Source organism: Rhineura floridana, chromosome 9 (assembly GCF_030035675.1).
Source record: "Rhineura floridana isolate rRhiFlo1 chromosome 9, rRhiFlo1.hap2, whole genome shotgun sequence".
NCBI lineage: Eukaryota > Metazoa > Chordata > Lepidosauria > Squamata > Rhineuridae > Rhineura > Rhineura floridana.
The window spans coordinates 85,054,406-85,074,425 of record NC_084488.1 but is presented as its reverse complement, the minus strand read 5'-3'; the positions used below and the strand labels follow the sequence as shown (position 1 = coordinate 85,074,425).

The 20,020-nt window shown below is 40.3% G+C and overlaps 1 protein-coding gene across 4 annotated transcripts in view; it reads left to right on the top strand.

The window, feature by feature from the left end:
* Positions 1-2,845: 2,845 nt before the first annotated feature.
* Positions 2,846-20,020, top strand: part of LOC133364519 (bifunctional heparan sulfate N-deacetylase/N-sulfotransferase 3) — a 127,308-nt gene continuing 110,133 nt past the window's right edge. For 2 of the 4 annotated variants that reach the window (XM_061585269.1, XM_061585271.1), the window contains exons 1-3: positions 2,846-3,325; positions 5,634-5,761; positions 12,226-13,358. In XM_061585269.1, the coding sequence (XP_061441253.1) occupies positions 12,363-13,358 (996 nt within the window). In that variant the 5' untranslated portion in view covers positions 2,846-3,325; positions 5,634-5,761; positions 12,226-12,362. The remainder of the gene's footprint in view (positions 3,326-5,633; positions 5,762-12,225; positions 13,359-20,020) is intronic. The other 2 variants (XM_061585270.1, XM_061585272.1) reach the window with 2 other exon arrangements.

The window sequence follows — 20,020 nt, the reverse complement described above, 5'->3', positions numbered from 1 at the left end:
TCAATCTCTCTTGTAATGTGCAGTTTGGTCCTTAGCCATGATATGGAACTAGAACCACAGTGAAAATAATCTGCAACGACTCCGTCTTTTAGTGTGGCAGCAGCATTCATGCTGTGGAACTTCCTGCCTGATACCAAGGGCCAGTGCCAAAGGGCGGCCAGGTTAGGGCCTGGCCAAGGGCCCCATGGCCCTCAGAGCCCCCTGAAGGGCCCCTTGTTAAGGTGGGGGAGTAGCACTCCCCTTCTGCGATCCATGGCAGGGATCCTGCCGTGGATCACAGGGAGGGAGCTTCCAGGCTGCCCGCCTGTTTGCTCGCTCCACCTGCCTCTCTCTCCTGTCTTCTGCTGCTGTGTGTGCTGCGTGCGCAGGGCTGCCATCAACGAAGGTGGTGGTGGAGGCTTTTTTAAGGGGCTAATGCCCCTACCACCATCTTGGTTGATGGGAGGCATGTGCGCACGCGTGTGCATAGCATACTGCGCATGTGTGCCATCAACCAAGATGGCAGCAGGGGTATCAGTCCCTTAGAAAAGCTTCCACCACTATCTTGGTTGATGGCAGCCCTGCAGTTGCAGTGCACGCATCAACACGACGCAGGAGAGAGGTAGGTGGAACAGGCAGGATCCATGTGCCCGGGGCAGGCTGATGCCCAAAGGCCCAGTCATGCCTGGCTGCATGCGTGCGGGTGCTGGTGCCTGGGGCAGGCTGGTGCCACCATCAGGCATGTGTCCTCGCTGTACTGCTTTTTTGTTTTGACAAGCCTACCCACGCATGTAATTTTATTATGTATACTTATCTTTACATTCTGATTTTATCTGTACTTTTGATCATTTTATTATGTACACATGTTTAAATCTTGTTGACTTCATCAGTATTTTAATAACTACAGTATATTATGTAAACCACTAACAGAGATTTTTCTGTTTTGGTTAAGCAGTCTATACATCTTGTTAAATAAAGAGGCCATATACCTCTGACTGCACACAATGGAAACAAACAGGAGAACACTATACTTTTCATGCTCTGTTTTGTAAGACTCCAGAGACAATCTAGATGGCAAATGTGAACAGATTAGATTATCTTTGGTCTGATACAGTTCTATGTTCCTGCTAAATTATGTTACACTTTCCTCCAAGGAAGTGGCCTAGGGCCCCAAGCCTTGGGTCTTATGGACCAGATCCTAGATCTCCTGCCCGTTACCCAAGCTTATTTTTTCTTTTTACGACACTTACAAGGTGGCTGCATGCATTGCAAAGTGCAGTCCCAGTGAGACTCCAGCCACTCACCATCTCAATTTACCCAGTGTCAAATTAGGAAAATGTATGACTACCTACATACTGTATAGGAAGAGCCAAGAGGAAAATTAAGCCATTACAGCAAGAGCCAAAGTTTGTTTCCCTCTCTGAAAGCCAACCTACATTTGAATCTTTTCATACAAATTTGCATATGCATATTTTTTGCAAATTCATGTCATTGTCAACAGCTTTGTTGCCTCTTCCTTGGCTGCCTCTTCCTCTTCCTCTGTTGTCTCCCACCTTCGTACTAGATGTTTCTTGGGGTAAGTTTTGACCTTTTTCTCTCTTTTGCTCCTGTTAATCTATAAAGCTCAATGAAGACAGTGTATAAATGTATACCTATGGGGTATTCCAGTGGCCTTCCCTCACATGTTCACTACACACAAAGGATGCCAGATCATTCCAGCTGGTCATGCCCCAAAATACTACCACTGCTGCTGACCACACCTCCCCATGGTCACATGTCCAACCTTAACAAGAAATATGTACAGGGCTCTTTCTCGCAGGAGGGAACCCAGGGCATGCTGGGTGGTTTCTCATTCATGCTGAATGTGCTGCCAGTGGATGAGGGGAGGAGTTACCAGTGGGCACATGAGCATGTGGGTGCATGGCCATCAGGTCCCCAACTCATAGGCACAATAAATATGTGAGGGTGGCTGTTGTAGACAGAAGAGTTCTAGGTTTGGATAGGATTTAAAAGAGGTGGGCATTTTCACACCAAAGTACTGACAGCAAGAATCTATTATCTACTTGTAATGCAACCTGGTGAAGCATGCTGTCTAGTTCAATACACGCACAGAGCAAATTCTTCTTCTTACAGAAGAGGTACAAAGTGATTTGGAATGGAAGACACTTCGAGGTTTGGCATAAGTCAAAGCCTGGGTTAGTTAAAGAAACATCCAGGCCCTATCTCTCAAATTAATTTCTGAAAAAATTTTCATTTAAAAAAGAAGAAAGCAACAACAGTAGAAAAGTTAAAACACTTAAAACACTCAACTGCCAGCCCACTTCCCGCATTTTGTTTCTTGGAGGGTCACCCGGATTTGATATCTTCTCTTCTCTCTAATATCTGGGGCCAGATCGGGTTTCCTTCGAAATCCACGGAGTGCGGCAGCAGTCGCAATATCAGAGGGAAGCTGCTTTTTCGCTCACAGAATTGAGGCTGCATTCCTATTATATACACTTACCTGAGAATAAGTAGACATACACAGAATTGCACTGTACAGCTTCTGACTGAGCAATCCTATGCCCATTTATTCAAGAAGTGCGGAATCTACTTGGAAGTAACCCCCAGGGCCCAGCGAACTTGCAATGGGATTGTGCCGTGAGATCGGATCTTTGGAGAGCCTCACACCGCACCAAAGGACGTCTATCCCCTACTCCCCCCCCCCGGTTAATGGCACGCGGGAAACGCTAGATGTCTTTGCAAAAAATAACAAATAAAAAGAAAGTCCGGCTGCATGGGACCTTACAGCTCCCAACAACGACTAGGTCGGAATCTCGCCGGGGGCTGCCTGAAAGCCCCGATCCGTTTCCTCAGCCTGCCTCCCAAGAACGCGCTGATTGGTCCAAGAAAGAGAAGCTTCTGACCAATGAAGAATCAGTCTGCGTAGCGGCGTTCCTCCCCTGTTCTCGAGTGGAAGTCGCTACAGCAGCATCCCGGCGTCGCTCCTAGAGGGGCAGCGGGGAGGGGGGTGCTCCTTCCCGCCGGTGTGTCAGCTTGGGCCGCTCCCCACTTGGAGGAGGGTGAAGTAGCCGCTGCGAGGGGCAAAGCTGCTTCTTCAGGGTCTCCTCCTAAGTAATATCCACCTTGCCTGCCTGTCTCTCTTCTTCCCTGGGAAGGTGGTGGTTGGTGGGGGACGGCTGAGGGGAGTCAGCTGAGTTGGAAGCAGCTGCCTCCTCCCGTGAGGCAAAACTGTCCGGCCCTTGCCTAAGAAAGGAGGGGGGGGATAGAAGCAGAACGAGCGAGCGAGGAGGCGCAGAAGGTCACAGCCGAGTGGAGGAAGCACCATGGTCCTGGAGTGCATCTTCAGGTAATGAAGACGACCACTGGGCTGGGGAGACCAGGTATGGTGGGTTGGCCCTTCTCAGATGATACGAGGCAGGAGAGGCTCAACTTCTCTGACCCCGGATTTCCCCTCTGCCTCCAAAAAATAAAAGTTATGTGGCGCGTGCGGATTTTGCTCGCGGGCGCAACTTGGAATGTGTAAGAAAGCTCTTCCCCTCTTCCACCGAGTCAGCTCAGAGCTACAACAGGCTTGGCTGCTGGTGTGCCTTCTTGGATGCCAGATAACTCTCCAAAAGTAGCTATGTCTGAATGAATCCTTATTAGTCTTAGCTTAAGAATTTGGGGTTTGTTTTTTAACCCTTCTCGGGTTAAGCAATGACTTAAAGAAGCTTCTAAATAATAAAAAAACGCTTTCATATTATGTTTGGAGTTTATAATTTTATTTTTTAAATTTTATTAGCTCTCCTAACATCTGTTATCCTGGTGTGGTACCCAGGCAAGTCTTATTCTTAGGAGGTTTTCTGTGAGACATTGTTGCCCTCTAGTGTTTTGGGACACAGAAAACTGCTTCCTTGTTGTGTGAATCAAACAGAAAATTTTAATTGTAGTGTACTTAATATTATCACAGATACTATTGCTAGTTATGGAAATTTGAAAGCATTGTGAACAAATAACCATGTACAAGGTAGTTCTTAGCTCTTCAGATGTCAGCAGTTTTCTTAAGTTGAAAAAGGTAAGCATTTGTTTGGAAGTTGCTGATGTTTTAGCATTCATCATTAAAATATAGGAATGAGAAATGGGTTGGTAGTCTAGTTTGTGGAATATTTATTTGAAACATAAAATATGTTGAACAGGTTTCAAAGAAAGCAGGTGCAACTGTCTTTTTATTGATATTTTAATCCACAATATAATATATGATAGCCATAATGAAAATTTTAGTAAATAAATATTAACTAAAATATAGAGGAGTATGGATTATTATCTCTTAATTTCACTGTATTTCAGCATCTGCATTTTAAAATAGTGGGATGAATTATGTTGATGTCTTGATATTGTTGGTATTTGGATGCTGGCTGACTTGGGACCATTGGAAACAAAACTATAATGAAAACAGAAGAGTAAACAAAATGCCATATTAAAGGCAGAATAGCAATTTTAAAGACACTTTTTGATATTGAACAAAATAACCTGAAAGAATTTATTTCCAAATCTATTTTCAGCATATTTTAATCAATATTACCTTGAACAGATTGTAAAGGAGATAATGAAGGATAAACAATGCAGTATAATCTAATGATGCCTTTCAAACAGGTCCATCCACAGCTCAGTTAAATACTTAAATATACTGTAGGCTGATTTAGACTGCTGTCTTCTGTGTACTTATTCCAAGCAAGTCCCAGTGAGTTCCATGGCTCTTCTTTCTGAATAAACATGTGTTGGACTGGGCAGTGCTTGTGCCATAGACTGTGGGGCCAAGGCCCATTCTTGCTGAATCAACATATAAGTATATAAAATTGAGTTGTATAGCATGCTGTTATCTCAGTACCACAACACTCTTCTTAAAGTGACTAATATTTCAGGAATAGCCTGGTATTGCAGGCTGCTACACTATAGCAAATGTTTAGGGCTGGGGTACCAATCAACTTTAGACCCTTTCCTTGGTTAAGATCTTAACCAATTTCTAGATCTGACTAGCCAAAATCCAGCCCAGTAGTGTGATATAGTGGGCAGAAGTGTGATATAATGGGCAGAAGATTGCATTTGGATATCTACATTTGCATTTTGCTTTGGGCTGGTTGTCCTTGCTTAACTAAAGCTACCTCAGAAGGGGACTGCTTGTTTGCATAAATGAGATGTTGGCCTTCATCACGGATCCTTAGTTACTACTAGAGATAGAAAAGAGATTTGGTTTAGTTCACATTTTAATTAGAACCTACCTAATTTTTCATCCTGGAAAAATGGAAGATGTGAAACACAGCTGTCCTTTGAAATTTGCACTTCTCCAAACTTTGTGGTGCGGTTCTCCATCCAAAACGTGGTATACAAAAATGTGTGTGTTAAGTGAAAGTGTGCATTAATTAGTGAAAATAGCATATGAAGATACTTTATATTAGTGAAAACGACAAGAGTGCATTACATTAGGAAGAATTGCTTGCAAAATTTTTGTGTATTAGGCAAAATTGCATTCAGAAATGTATATATTAGGAGAAATGCATAGTAAAATGTTGATGTGATTTTTTAAAAGTCTTCATGAAAATTCAAATTGATGCAGAAACGTAATGTAAGATGGAAAACTGAAAACTGAATGGACACATTTGTCTATCCCTACTTAGTACTGCAAGTGTCTTCTCAACCAAGCAGAGAACTGCCAGCCTTGAGAGAAATATTGTATATGCATATCTAGGAGCTGGATATGAGGAAGTCCCTGCACAGCACCCTTTTGAACACCAGAGCTGGAAAGGTATCCATGTGGTGGATGAGGATGAATAGTTGTATACCACTTGTATGCTGGAAAAAAGCTACAGAAATAATACCCCCCTGGATGTATATATTGGTGTTTTTAAAATCTATGAAACCTACATGTCTGCATACTTTTACTGGATAACTCATTGTGCTTTTAAGTACAAGAAATTAACCCATTCTTTCTAAATATTAATTTGTAAAAATGTTTGGGCATGAGACATACTGTGTACAGTTTTTCATATTCTTAAAAGTGTGTTATATACTTTTGCCATTTTAAAAAATAGGCCATAATCTAGTAAAAAAAAGAAAGGTGGGGGGAGAGAGAGCTCTTTTTCAGTCCCTTTGTTTTCGGTGTAATAATTAAGCATTTGTTAAATATCTCTCCCTTTGAAATCAGTAGGACTTAAAGAGCTTAACTTTGGTTTGGTCATGTTCTTGCCTATCCTGTCGGGCTATGATATGCAATAAAATATTACTTATTTGTTTATTAATTACATTTCTATACTGCCATTCTCAAATAACTCAGGGTGGTGTGCAACATAATCAGATAAAACATAGCAAATTCTCACAACAGATTCAACATTGTAAAGAATATAACTAAAAAAAATTCAGTTCAACCAGTTTTCATAACACACCATAAAGGCACATCAATTGTTAGGCACTAAATCATCTGCATCCCCTAAATGAGGGGTAGGCAGTGTGATGCCCTCCCGATGTTGATGGACTCCAATTCCCATCAACCACAGGCAGTATGGCCAGTGGTCAGGGATGATGGGAGTTGAGGTCCAACAATATCTGGAGGGCACCATATTGACTACCCCAGCTCTAAATCAAGGGAAGGGCCACAGCTCAGTGGTAGAGTGTCTGTCTTGCATACAGAAGGTTCCAGGTTCAATCCCTTGCATCTCCAGGTAGGGTTAGGAGAGACCTCCTGCCTGAAACCATGGAGAGCTACTGCTAGTCAGTACAGGCATTACTAAGCTAGATGGACCAATGGTCTGACTCAATATAGGGCAGCTTCCTATATTCCTATGTTTTGAAATGCTTGGGTGAACAAAAGCATCTTGAATTGAAACCAGCATGTTGACATGAGGGGGGCAAGCATAATTCTAGGGCAAAGAATTCCACAACTGGGGTGCTGCAACAGAGAAGGTCCTGTCCTACATCACCATACAACAGTGTCATTTTCTTTTTTAATCACAGATTTAGATGTCAATATTGGCATCTAAGGTTGGTTTACTTTGCATGTTTATTGCATATTTTGTGACTGCTGTCTATAAACAATTTTCATGTTTAATGTAGTTCTGTAGTGTAGCTTTAAATATATGTGTGCCTTGACCTGGAAAAAATTGTAGTATTGCAGATTTTATTTAAAACCAGTTCTTTGTTTTGCAGTTGAGAAATATATTTCTGTTGTGCCACAAAGTGAATAACATGCCAGGATGGTAAATGATGGGGTATGTTGGGGACAAAGATTCTCTTAGTTTTTTGCAACTAACAAAGAGATAATTGTTTGATGAAGGACTGAAAAATCTTTAGTGACCATTTCTCATGATAACAGGACCCATCTACAGTAACTGGTTGTGGATTTGAATCTGTGTAAAAACTGAAAAAACTAAGGAATGTGGACTAATTTTAAACATAATTTCCAAACATTTTGATTAAGTATATACATATGTGATAAATTTTAATGTTGGAATGGAATGCGTTGTAAATTTTACCATCACATTTTCAAACCTACATCTACAACAATAAAGACTAGAAACTTAAATTGGGACTCTCAAAAACTGTAGGAAGAGCTATAGTATGGACACACAGTCTTGGAGGTATTTTATCCTTTTTACAAACTTTCTGTAGTTGCTTTCTTGAAAGCAGTCATCTGAAGATATTTTAAAATATAACAGAACATGGTTATTCCTTTGGTCACTATTTTTGCAGTGAAGTCCTAAAACCTCAGTGTAGTTGAAATCAAGCAAAACTTCTGGCTTGTCTAAACGTCTGTTGTTTTTAAAAAGGCAGTAAGTATTGTCTTCTTAAAGCCGGTACACATAACACTCTTAATCCATTAACCATGAGGGATCAAGTGCAGGCTTCTGAATCGTATGCAGTATGCCTCCTACGTCTGTCACAGGTTTTATTCATGCTTAGTGCTTATGTAGGTAGGCATCCCTAATGTTAATTAGAGTTCACTGTTTCACAGGGTTTGCCTGTGGTTCAAACTGCAGGTTAATAACAATCCCTGGTTAACGTTCATTATAATTAAAATCCATGCTGATGAAATAGTTACTTATGGTTAAGAGTGGTTCTGAAAACATATACTTCCATAAAATGCTTATGATCTTACTGGGTGGTTGTTGGGGTTTTTTTTACCAAGCAAATGGGGTCTACTGAAGATTTATAGTGACCCTTCAGGTGTTGTTGGACTGTACATTTCCCATCATCCCTAACCATTGGCCCTGCTGGCTTGGGAGTTGTCCAACAACATCTAGAGGGCCACAGGTTCTTATCTTTGATTTATAGGGTGATATGTTTGTATGGAGGGCTTTAAAGAAATAAAGGGATGAAGAATTTCTGGACTATACAACAGTCTCCGGTACAAATAGCAAATCCCTCACTGATTTTCATGACCCTGGGATAGGGCAAGTTAATTTTGAAAAAGAATTTGAACAACAAAAATTAATAGACTTGATCAATAGAAAGGAGAAGGTACTGAGGTGTAAAGGGCAACATGGTAGAAGCCTGGAATGGGAAAGAAAATGCTTCAATCCTGTTTTTACAAAAAAACTCACATTTTTCACTCTCAAAAAAGGAGGCAATTGTTCATTAACTATTCACCATTTGCTGTTCTTGACCATGTTGCTTTTGCCCTATCCCCAAACTTTATAGGTTGTAGTCAACTAAGTCTTATTCAGAGTATGAACCTGTTCATAGATTCAGAGTATTCATGAAATGAATGAACCTAAATGAGTCATGTTTATTAACTACAACAATAAGGTTACTCTGAGCGTTACCACCCTATGGTTTTTCCAGTGCCATATATCCGCCTTCCTGCTGCAATCAAAATGTTCCAAGTACCTGTTGGTGTCCATGATTTCTGTAAGCTGTGTGCAACCAGCTTTGTAAGGCCAGAAGAAAGAATGAGAGCTGTGATGGCAGTCACTATATTTTATTTATTACATTTATATACCATGTGTATATAGGACAGCACTATGGTAGTTGTGTGTATGCAGCTGTGGCAGTGATGACACAATTATCTCTAGATGAGCAGATGGAAATATTCCACAGCTAACCAGGCTATTGTATTTCAGTCTGTCCAAGCACTTGTGGTAGGCCCTTATAAATACTATATGTCCTATATAAGTCTACGTAATTATACAAGTTAAGTATGCTAGAGTGAGTTGTTGAAGTTGCCCCCCCCGAATGTGATAAAATGTATTGTGTTCTAAAAGACAAGGGGCTCATGTACCCATTCTCCCCCTCCAGGAAATCTGGGAGTACAGCCAACTTGTAGTGTTTCAAGTCAACAAGTTTGAGATTAAAGAAATAATAGAACAGACAGGGAAATACCTCATTTGGTTATCTGGATAGGACTTTCTGGATAACCAGACATAAGTCACCTGAGAAGAAGATAACAATCTCTGGGAAGATCCTGTGTTGAGATGATTGTTTGTTTGTAAGACTGTCCCATGAGAATGTTTATGACAAATCTGTGGGAATGAATTCATGAGAAAAGACAATGGGAACATGCCTTCCCATAGAAAAGAAAGTGTATAAAAAACCAGGTTTCATAGTACTCAGGGCCCCCTCACCTCTGCTAGAGTGGAGGGGGGGGTTGAAGAAAGCAGGAGAACCATCCACAAGATCTGATGGGTGATGTATCATGACATGTATTCCTATGTCTTTTGTACTATGGCTCTGTGATATGACTTAAGAGTCATAAGGGGGCGGGGCAGCCGAAGGGATTTAAACCCGCACCACCCACTTCCTGCTCTCCTTTGAATTTTATTTTATTTGCATTTTATTAGTTGTAATGTGCAAGATATGAATAAATAGCATATATTGTAAAGACTGTTCTGCTGTCTGAAGTCTGACTCCCAAATAGAAAATTTCTGGTACCTCCCAAGACTCAAGAATTCTTAAGTGGGGTCTCCTCTATTCAATTGTCTGCCTGCACTAGATGACTGCTGTTGATAACCTGTGAGTGTAGGTGACCTAATGTTCAACATACAAAGACTCTGTTGATACCGGGGTAGGGAGAAAGCAAGAAACCTCAACCCTATGCATATACTGGCAAAGGAGTAGTCTTCCCGATAACACACTATTAGAGATTACGTTGTTTTAACTAATTTTAATATTGTATTTTTACATTGCGGTAACCCGCCCTGGGATCTTATGGTGAAAGGTGGGTAAGAAATCTAATTAATAATACAGATAAATCGAGCAAAATGGCAAAAGGACAATAGCAAGCTAAATGTGTATAGAATCAGAGTTGGAAAGGACTACAGAGGTCTTCTGGTTCAATCCCCTGCTGATGCAGGAAATCTGCTATAGCATCGCTGATAAGTGACCTTTTCTTTCGTGATGGCTCTGTTCCATCTCTACAGCACATTGCAATACAAACACTGTACACAGAACCGTAAAGCTGTCCCTACAAGAGTTTTGTTTCTTCCTTTTAAACTAATTTTGTTTTTAATATTCAGAAATCTCTTTATTTTCCTCACCTTGAATACACTGCTAGTTTATGTTTCTGTAGAGATATTGACTACCTGAAGAGGTTGATACAATTGCTGTCACTGAAAAACTGCAAAGTTGTTTTCACAATAAGTACTGTACTTGCATGGATTGCTCAAGTTCACTTATAACTTCACTCCTGCTGAAGATTTTGTAGAAGAGGGTTCAGTGGGCTGGCTTCCCATTCTAATCATTTAGTTTGGTGCTCGATGAATTCCAGATATAATTGCTGTTTGGCAGTAATCCTATTAAAAGCCTCCCCTCATCCAATGTGGCTGTGTGTGTGTTTTCCCCACCATCATGGTGAGGACAGCAGCCCACTTACTGCCCTCCTCACTAGGCCCCTGGGCAGCCATTTAAACATGGGAGCGTGCCATTTTTTTCACCATCTGTGGTGCCCATCCACCATTTTAACTTGAGCAAAATGCAGTGTCCTGGCCTATAGACCTGTGAAATCTGTGCATTGCATCTTTGGTAAATTTAAATGGAGGTTGCCACTGCAGATGGGAGCCAACTTTGTCTCTTATTCAAATGTGCCATTCACCCAAGACTTATTTATTTATTGATTTGATTTGATTTATATCCCGCCCTTCCTCCCAGCAGGAGCCCAGGGCGGCAAACAGAAGCACTAAAAACACACCAAAACATCATAAAAGCATACCCTAAAATACACCAAGACAAAACAACTTTAAAAACATTTTTTTAAAAAAAGCTTTTAAAGCACCTTTAAAATAGGGTTAAAAAACATATATATATATTTAAAAAATATTAAAAAGCAATTCCAACACAGATGCAGACTAGGATAGGTCTCAACTTAAAAGGCTTGTTGAAAGAGGAAAGTCTTCAAAAGGCGCCGAAAACATAACAGAGATGACGCCTGCCTAATATTTAAGACTTAAGTGACAGCCCAGAGACACAGCAAGGAGGGCAATAAAGTGGCACAGATAGCTTAGGCTATAGATGGACCTTTCTGAGCTACTGTGGCCAGTGTCTGACCTGGCTGATGACTGGCACTGAGCCTGTGTATTAACCAGGGTTTTGTTATGGACTGTTTCAGTGATTCCCAATCTTTTTTCCCACAGAGCATTTGAAAATTGCTGATGGTCTTGGTGGACCACTTAATAATTTTTCTGCCAATCATAGTGTTCTGTACTAGATGCTGTATGACTTTTAATTGTATTTTATTGCTTCCTTTATTTCATATATTGTATGTTATTGTATTACAATTTGAATTACATAGAATACAATATAAAATACAATTATAAATAATAAAATACAATGTAAGAAATAAAAGAAGCAATAGAAATACAATTCAAAATAATATGAATATTTAATGCACTTTGCTGTTCACAGCTGCTGCTCCCGCCATTCTTCTCAGATACGCTGCAGCCCACCTGAATGAAGCCCATGGACCACTGGTGGTCTGTAGACCACATTTTGAGAACCCTGGACTACTTATTTATTTAGAACACTTAAAATCTGCACTTTATCGAAAGGTCCCATTGTGTGGAAGACATACATTTTTGTGAATTTTGCACTGTGATTGTTCTGACATGGTTTTTCTATACTATAGGAATTTGACTTAAATACATAAATTCCACTGTGTCTGTTTTACCTTTTGAATGTTTAGTTCACTTTTAAACGATTTGCTATTAATTGAATGTAGTACTATCACTTTAATGCACAAGTGAAAATCTCTTCAATGCTTTCTTTGTCTTTCCTCTCTTTTAGTATATATTTTCTGTGAATTGTGCTGAAGATAAGTATACACGCTGCAATGGTGACATAAACAACTAAACTGGACTGGAATAAAATTTGAAAATCTCTCTTTAATCTAAATGTTGCTGCTTTTGGAAACTATCTAAGGCATGACTTACAACATGACTTTTATTGTGAAACTTCATAGACATTTCCAACGAACAGTTATATTGCTGGCCACTTTTTGTACAGTGAGCATTGTTATTTCAGCATACTATTTGTACAATGGCTACAAACAAGAAAATGAACTTTCTGAGATCTCGTCAGAGGTGGAATGTGGAGACCTTCCAGTACTGCTGTCGTATAAGTTAGCACCATGGAAGATGGTTAAGCCCATTGATCCCTTAAGGACTGATCCTGTGGTACTGGTATTTGTGGAAAGCCAGTACTCTGCACTTGGTCAAGATATAATAATGATTTTAGAATCCAGCAGATTCCAGTATCATATAGAGATTGCTTCTGGGAAAGGTGACCTTCCTGTGCTTACTGATAAAAACAAAGGCAAATATGTTCTCATAATATATGAGAATATTTTTAAGTATGTGAATATGGATTCCTGGAATCGAGGCCTTCTAGATAAATACTGTGGAGAATATGGTGTAGGAATGATTGGATTCCACAAGAGCAGTGAGAACACTCTGCAGACTTCTCAGTTAAAAGGCTTTCCTTTTCAAATCCATGGTAATGTGGGTGTTAAAGACTGTTGCATCAATCCTCATTCTTCTCTGCTCCGTATGACTAAATCATCTAAGTTTGATAAAGGTCCTCTGCCGGGAAATGACTGGACAGTTTTCCACATAAATAATTCAGCCTACCAACCTGTTATATTTGCAAAAGTAAAAACACCTGAAAACCTCCCACAATCTATAATTAAAAGTTCTCTCCATGCAATTGTTGTTCATGATTTGGGTCTTCATGATGGGATTCAACGTGTTCTTTTTGGCAACAATTTGAATTTTTGGCTGCACAAGCTCATATTTATAGATGCTGTTTCCTTCTTGACTGGCAAGAGGCTTACATTGTCCTTGGATAGATACATTCTTGTTGACATAGATGACATCTTTGTTGGAAAGGAGGGAACAAGAATGAAGGCCAGTGATGTTCAGGTAAACAAAAATGCCTTCTACACTATGGTGATTTCAGGTGTAAACTAATATTTTTATCTTGAAATAATAATGTATTTTAGAGTTAACTTTCATATTTAGTTTTATCTCCATTGTTCCGGATATATGTACTTGAAACAGGGTAAATGTCTCAAGTAGGGTTGTCAAGTGTCTGGTTTTCACCCAGAGACTCCAGATTTTGGGGTTTCTTGTTGGGTCTCTGGGTGAGTCACCTTAATCTCCAGACTCTCAGCTTCAATTTTTTTTAAAATTAAGTTTCTATGTGGTCTGGTTCACAAGATATACACCAAAACGTCAGCCTCCTCCCCCCACAACTTCTGTTAAATCTGCTCCTAGCAGGCTGCTCTAATGCCTCCTTTTCAGGTTTGTAGCCAATAAGAGAAGTCAGGGTTGTGATTTGTTGACCTCCAGGAAGTGCCTAGACCCCATTACATGCCAGAAAATGGTTCCCCCCCCCCCCGCATAGCTGAAAACCTCATACACTGAGTAAGTATATAGCTTTCAGTTTTTTTTCTCTAGTGTTTAGGAGTTTAAATTTTCCTGGCTTGTTCAAGAGGTCAGTGTTTTTAAAAACTTCCCAATATGAAGCTTCAATCCAATACTCACTTTTCTGGGAGTAAAGCTGCAATGCTAATCCCACATTCCCAGAGTAAACTCCATTGAATTCAATAGGACTTACTTTTGAGTAGACATGGTTAGGAATGTGCAGTAAATTAATAGGACTTTTGAGTGAACATAGCAAAGAATTGTGTTTGTGTTGTAAATCTTTCTCTCCCCCTCTAATCTTGTTTTTAAAGCAATTAGGCAGGGCTTACTTAGGTATCACAGTTTTTATTACGTAGGAGACTAATACTGATTTTTTTAAAAATGTTCTGCAATGACCAATTGGTTTGAAAATAAAGTATTTATAGGGGGTGTATGTATTTTTACATCTGCATCAACTACAGTGCACGATCAGCTGTAGCGTGGGGAGCTTCAAGGGCCAAGTGCTGTCAGCTGGAGTGTGGTGGCTGGAGCTCCCTGCGCTATAGCTGATTGCGCGCTACAGCTAATCAGCTGTAGCGTGGGGGGCTCCAGCTGACAGCAATCAGCTGTAGCACAGGGAGCTTCAGGGGCCAAGTGCTGTTAGCTGAAGTGCAGCAGCTGGAGCTCCTCGTGCTACTGCTGTAGTGTGCAATCAGCTGTAGCGTAGGGAGCGCCAGCCGCTGCCCTCTAGCTGACAGCGATTAGCTGTACTGTACAGCTGATTGCGCTATGTCCCACTTTCTGGCGCTTTTCGCTTTTCAGTGGAGGTCTGGTCCCTAACCTGCCGTGTGAGTGGGGCCCTACTGTATTGCCTGGAATCCTGGAAAGCCAATGCTAGTCCATGTCATCAGTACTGTGCTACATGGTACCAAATGGCCTGAGGCAGTATAAGGCAGATTCCTTTGTTCTTAAAAGAGGAAAGAGACCCAACGGCCACAGTGACTCCAAAATCTATTTATGTATTTTATTTACAACATTTATATACCGCTTTTTTGTACAAAATCTCAAAGTGGTTTACAGAAGGAATTAAAACAAAATTATTGGCAAAAACAGTTAGACAGGTATTTAAAAACATTCAAATTAATAAAACCAACGAGTTAAAAACAGATAAAAAATATAACAGCTTCTACAAGCCTGGATAGGCTTGCCTAAACAAAAATGGTTTTAGCAGGTGCTGAAAACAGTACAATGAAGATGTATGCCTAATGTCAATAGGCAGGAATTTCCAAAGCACAGGTGCTGCGACACTAAAGAACTGATTTCTTACAAGAGCAGAACAAGTATTATGTGGCACCTGTAACATGGAAAGCACACCTTCATCTTGGCCTGGTAGCAAATCAGCAACCAGTGCAGATTTCAGAGCAGAGGTATTATGTACTGAGAGGGTCTCAATCATGTCAGCAGTCGTGCCGCAGCATTCTGCATTAACTGTAGCCTCTGGGTCAGGTTGTGCTGCATGTGGATTTCTGTGACTTTGGCTGACTGGCTGACAGATTTTTTTTAGTTTTGGTTTTTGGTTATGAATCCTGACTGGTTGTGGGATGTTGAGTTTTCTGTCTTACTTATAGGAATCTTGTGGTATTGTATTTAGGAAATCATCACTGTCTTTTGTTTTTCTTTTCTGTTTGCATTTCATTTCCTTTAACCTCACTCCCTTGCATCCATAGAAGCAAGAACACTGGTTCCATGCACTCAGCTCAACCCCCTTAAACCCACTGATGATGCACCTTGTTGGTTGCATGTTGGTTTGTTTCTTGCCCAGTAGCGGTAAAAGAGAATTCACATATTTGGAAGTGTGGCTTCAATTGTTCTTTCCAATCTACTGCCTTTCAAGGTAGACCAAACCATGTGTGTGTTCTCTCTGTCAATTATTACTCACTGGAATTGGGTTGGCTGTCAAAGTGTGTTTATAGCAGCCCATAGGGTAGACAGAAATATATGTTGGGGTACCCTGTATGATATATCACTGTGATCGGGGGACTCTCCCCATCAAGAATAACAATACATTTATGCAATCAAAATCATCAGGCTTCTGATATTATCATAAATACATAATGATGTCATAAAATCATAACAAATAAGTAACTGGGGGTGCCCACCCCAAACTCTGCTCTGGGACAGGACAAATCATATACCCCAGGAAAGGGGAGGGTGTCCTCTACAAGATGCCACTGCGTCCTGCCTGGCCCAGAGCTTCTGCTGGGCGCAGGGCACAGAGGAGGACATCTATGCAAAATCAAAGCAGACCAAAACATATAGGAAAAAATAAGTAACTGGGGGTGCCCACCCCAAAACCTGCTCTGGGCCAGGACAAATCATATAACCCAGGAAAGGGGAGGGTGTCCTCTACGAGATGCCAGTACATCCAAACCGGCCCAGAGCTTCTGCTGGGCACAGGGGAAGGATGAGGGGATCTATGCAGACAGAAAGGGTAGAGAATCTTCTTACTCTTACTCATTTCTCAGACCTCTTTCTGAAGTGAAGGGTCAAATCTGTAAAGAAGTTTGGAGCAGCCACATTAAAAGATAAGGGCAGGGCATTCCAGGCAGGGGGTTGCCAACCTGCTTGGATATGGATGTCTTTGTAGAGGATCCCTAGTCAAACTTTACCAACAGCACAATCCAAACTACATCTACTGAGAAGTAAGTCCTGTTGAGTTCTATGGGGCTTAGTCCCTTAGTAAGTGTGTTTAGAAGTTTAGCCTTCAGGGGCATCCATCTTTATTTCTGAGTACTCCCATCTGACATCTCCACAACACTAGGCTCCTTTCTTCCTCCAATGGCCTTCTGGTGACTGAGCTGGCCTGAGGGCACTTAAACCTTTCTTGCCAGAAGCAAGTAGGCTAGATTAAATGTTCTCTACCCAGGCTCCATCAGAGAAATGTTTTTGTTTGAATTGTATGTTCCAAGCAACTGTGGTTGATGCTTGATGTATCATAAGTAATGACATCACTCGGGCCCGCCCCATAACATCACTTGGGCCCGCCTCTGAAATCTCAGGATTTGGGATGCTTCGGACCTGGCAACCCTAGTCTCAGGCAGCCCAATCTAGAAATCAGCAGAAATACTTAACTGAAAGACAGTGAAACATTTTTCTGGTGGATTGGACTGTTGCTGGCATCTAATACTCGTTACTAGTCTTTGAAACTGGCTAATCTTGCTGCTTTTTTTGTGTTGATCATTTTCATTGGTTTTAAATAGTATTGTGTATAAAACTTTCTCACCATAGTCGATTTTGACAATACATTGGCAACGAACCTTTTTTTAAAAAAGTTTTTTACATGAGTGGACTACTCATGCTAGTGGTATGACTGAAATGAAGAATCTCAGCTGCTGACAGCCTAAGCAGAGCTGTGAATTTGCATTGTTCTATATTCTTCATGTTGCATTACTCATGGAAACAGACCATTCTGTGAGCAGTATTTTTGCTGAATTTGGGTGCCACAATATCATTTGAGGAAGTGACTCTAAATACTTAGAGTGCAATTCTGTCCATACCTACTTGGAAGTAGGTTCTATTGATTTCACGGAGGCTTATGCCTAGGTAAGTTGGCATAAGCCTGCAACCATAATGTACCCTGCAGCAAAATTATTATTTAGAGTGGCCATTGGCCAGATAGGCGACACACAAATTAAATTATTATTATTATTATTTGGCTTGTTCATGATTTCTAGGAAAGGTGTGGTTGACAGGCAAGGGGTCCCTTTTGAGGAATGTGTCTTAAACTGCTATCAGATAACCAACACACCATACTGTTACATAGATGCTATGTTGCCTTTCTATCTTATCCATTCCCCATTCTTGTTCAAACATCCTGTGGAGTTAGTTACTGCATCATTGCTTTTGAATTCCAGTAAAGGTAAAATGCAGTGCAGTTTCTTCATTTTTGAAAAATGAGGACAAATCATTTAGAGATTAGCTAATTGCTTTTAGCTTAATGGATATGCATTAAGTTGTAATAGAAATGCTGCTAAAACATGCTCAGAAAGGATGTTGTCCACTGCAAAAAAAAAACCCTTAAAAAAACCTTCCTCTTCAGAAAACTGCAGGGTTTTGTGTGAAACCTTCTGAATTCTATGGTATAATTTTACCATAATTTTAATAAGACCCAGGCAGGAAAAAAAATCCCAAAATGCATAAGGCATAAGGTGTGGACAGTGGTAGCTGATGTGGCATGATGGTGGCAGAGGTAGTGACATCCTCCTGGCAGTGGTGCTGTGCTCATCTTGGTAAGGTAGCAAGGTCAAGGGAGCTCTGCCTTGGCCCTGCAGGTGCATGTTCACCTATCGGACCACTACCCCGAGCTCCCCTGACCTCCCCCCGCTACATCCCTGTCTCAGTGAGTGCAGTGCCACTGCTGCTGGGAGGATGCGACTGCCTCTGTCTCCCTTCTCATGGACAAAGTTCAGCAAAGCATTTCTGTATCCCATTGATTTCAGTGAGACAGTTAAGCCTGTATTTTAACTTTCTCCCATTGAAATCAATACAGACATGTAGGCCTTATCATTGCGGCCAGGCTCCCCACTTTAGGACAGAAAGCAGATTGCAGTGTCCCCATTGCAGCAGTTGACTTTTCTCCATACATGTACATAGCAACTATTTATTTATATGGGAGAAAATAAAAAGGGTGCCCTTTTAAGTTACAGCAGCCACTAAACATTAAGTTTCTGATAACCAAGCCTGCTTTTGCCTTAGCGGTCCCATCCTGTTTCTGGAAATGTGTTTCCTGGAAGTAATGTTGCTTCTCTTCTTCAACTGTATCAACTTTCTTTGAGCATGGAACTTCTATGTTCTGAAGTCAGGAAAACTCTGCATAGGACAGTTTGAACCCAAAATGTTCTGTGGACCAAACCTGCCCTAGCAAAACAAATAGGCATAAGTTATATACTCTTCTTTTAATGAGTTACCAGCTACAGTAACATCATGACCAGTTTACTAGATGAATGCCAATAAACCAAATAACCCTTTTCATTGCCAAGTGGGAGTTTCCAGCAGTCCTACAAGAACGTTCACCATAATATCTAATTGAATCTATATCAGAATCCAATAAAATGTAGTGCTATCAGTGTCCCTAAATTATTTACAATTATGCAAACTATCTAGCCTCTGGGAGCATCCTTGTTAGTCAGTTATAATCATTATGTAATTATGATAGTGCTATGCTTGATGTAAGGATTACCTAGAGCAATAATAGGTTTTATCATTAATATGTTTTGATGGAGGTGAATTCCTGTACATCTTATGTTGTATTCCAGTTGAAATGAAGTATGGGTTTGTATGCAGAGGTGTGATCTTTGAAGAAAGGTATTTTTCTGCTCTTCAGCTCCTTTTCCTCTACCTTATTAAGAGAAATATGGTGCCAAACCAGATGACCAGAGAATACCTTGTAAAACCTGAACATCATAGAGTAAGAATCTATCAGGAATTTATTACTTTTGCTATGTGTGCTCAGAATTCCTGAAGGTGCATTAAATACATAAGATACAAAAGGGTGCTTGTGAGAAAGTAATACTTTAACTCTGGATACTATTTTGGCTAATAACTGCAGTTTTTAAAGGTTTCAGTTAGTAGGTAAAGGAGATGTGATTGAATTGACATTACAGTTATTATAAGACAACAATTAAATGCATTGCTTTGTAAAATGCCATTTTGGATTAGCAATTCAAGATTTTAAAATTATAGTAGATGCATGTTTCCTACTTTACAGAAATATAATAGATTTGAGTGCTTCCTACACATGCACATCTTCACACAATAGACACACATATGAAAAATAAAAAAACAGCTAAAGCTGCATATTGTATGTAGGTGTAACTTTTATTTCTTAAATGCAATTAAAGATGAAGGCCCTTAATCCTCTCCATTTAAAACCCATGCAAATCATCCTTTTGCTGGTACAAATTGTAGGTAGGAAAGTTTAAAACATTTAAAAGCCTCTTGCTTTCATGGGCAGAACGTGTGTGCTTAAATAACTTGTATGGAAATTAGTGTAACTTTTAACTTTGATTGGGTCATGCTTCCAATGTGGAAGATTGTGTGTGCAGAACTGAAAATTTTATATTATGCTTAAATATATAATGGCCTATTTCAGATTATCACCTACACCAGCCTTTCCCAAC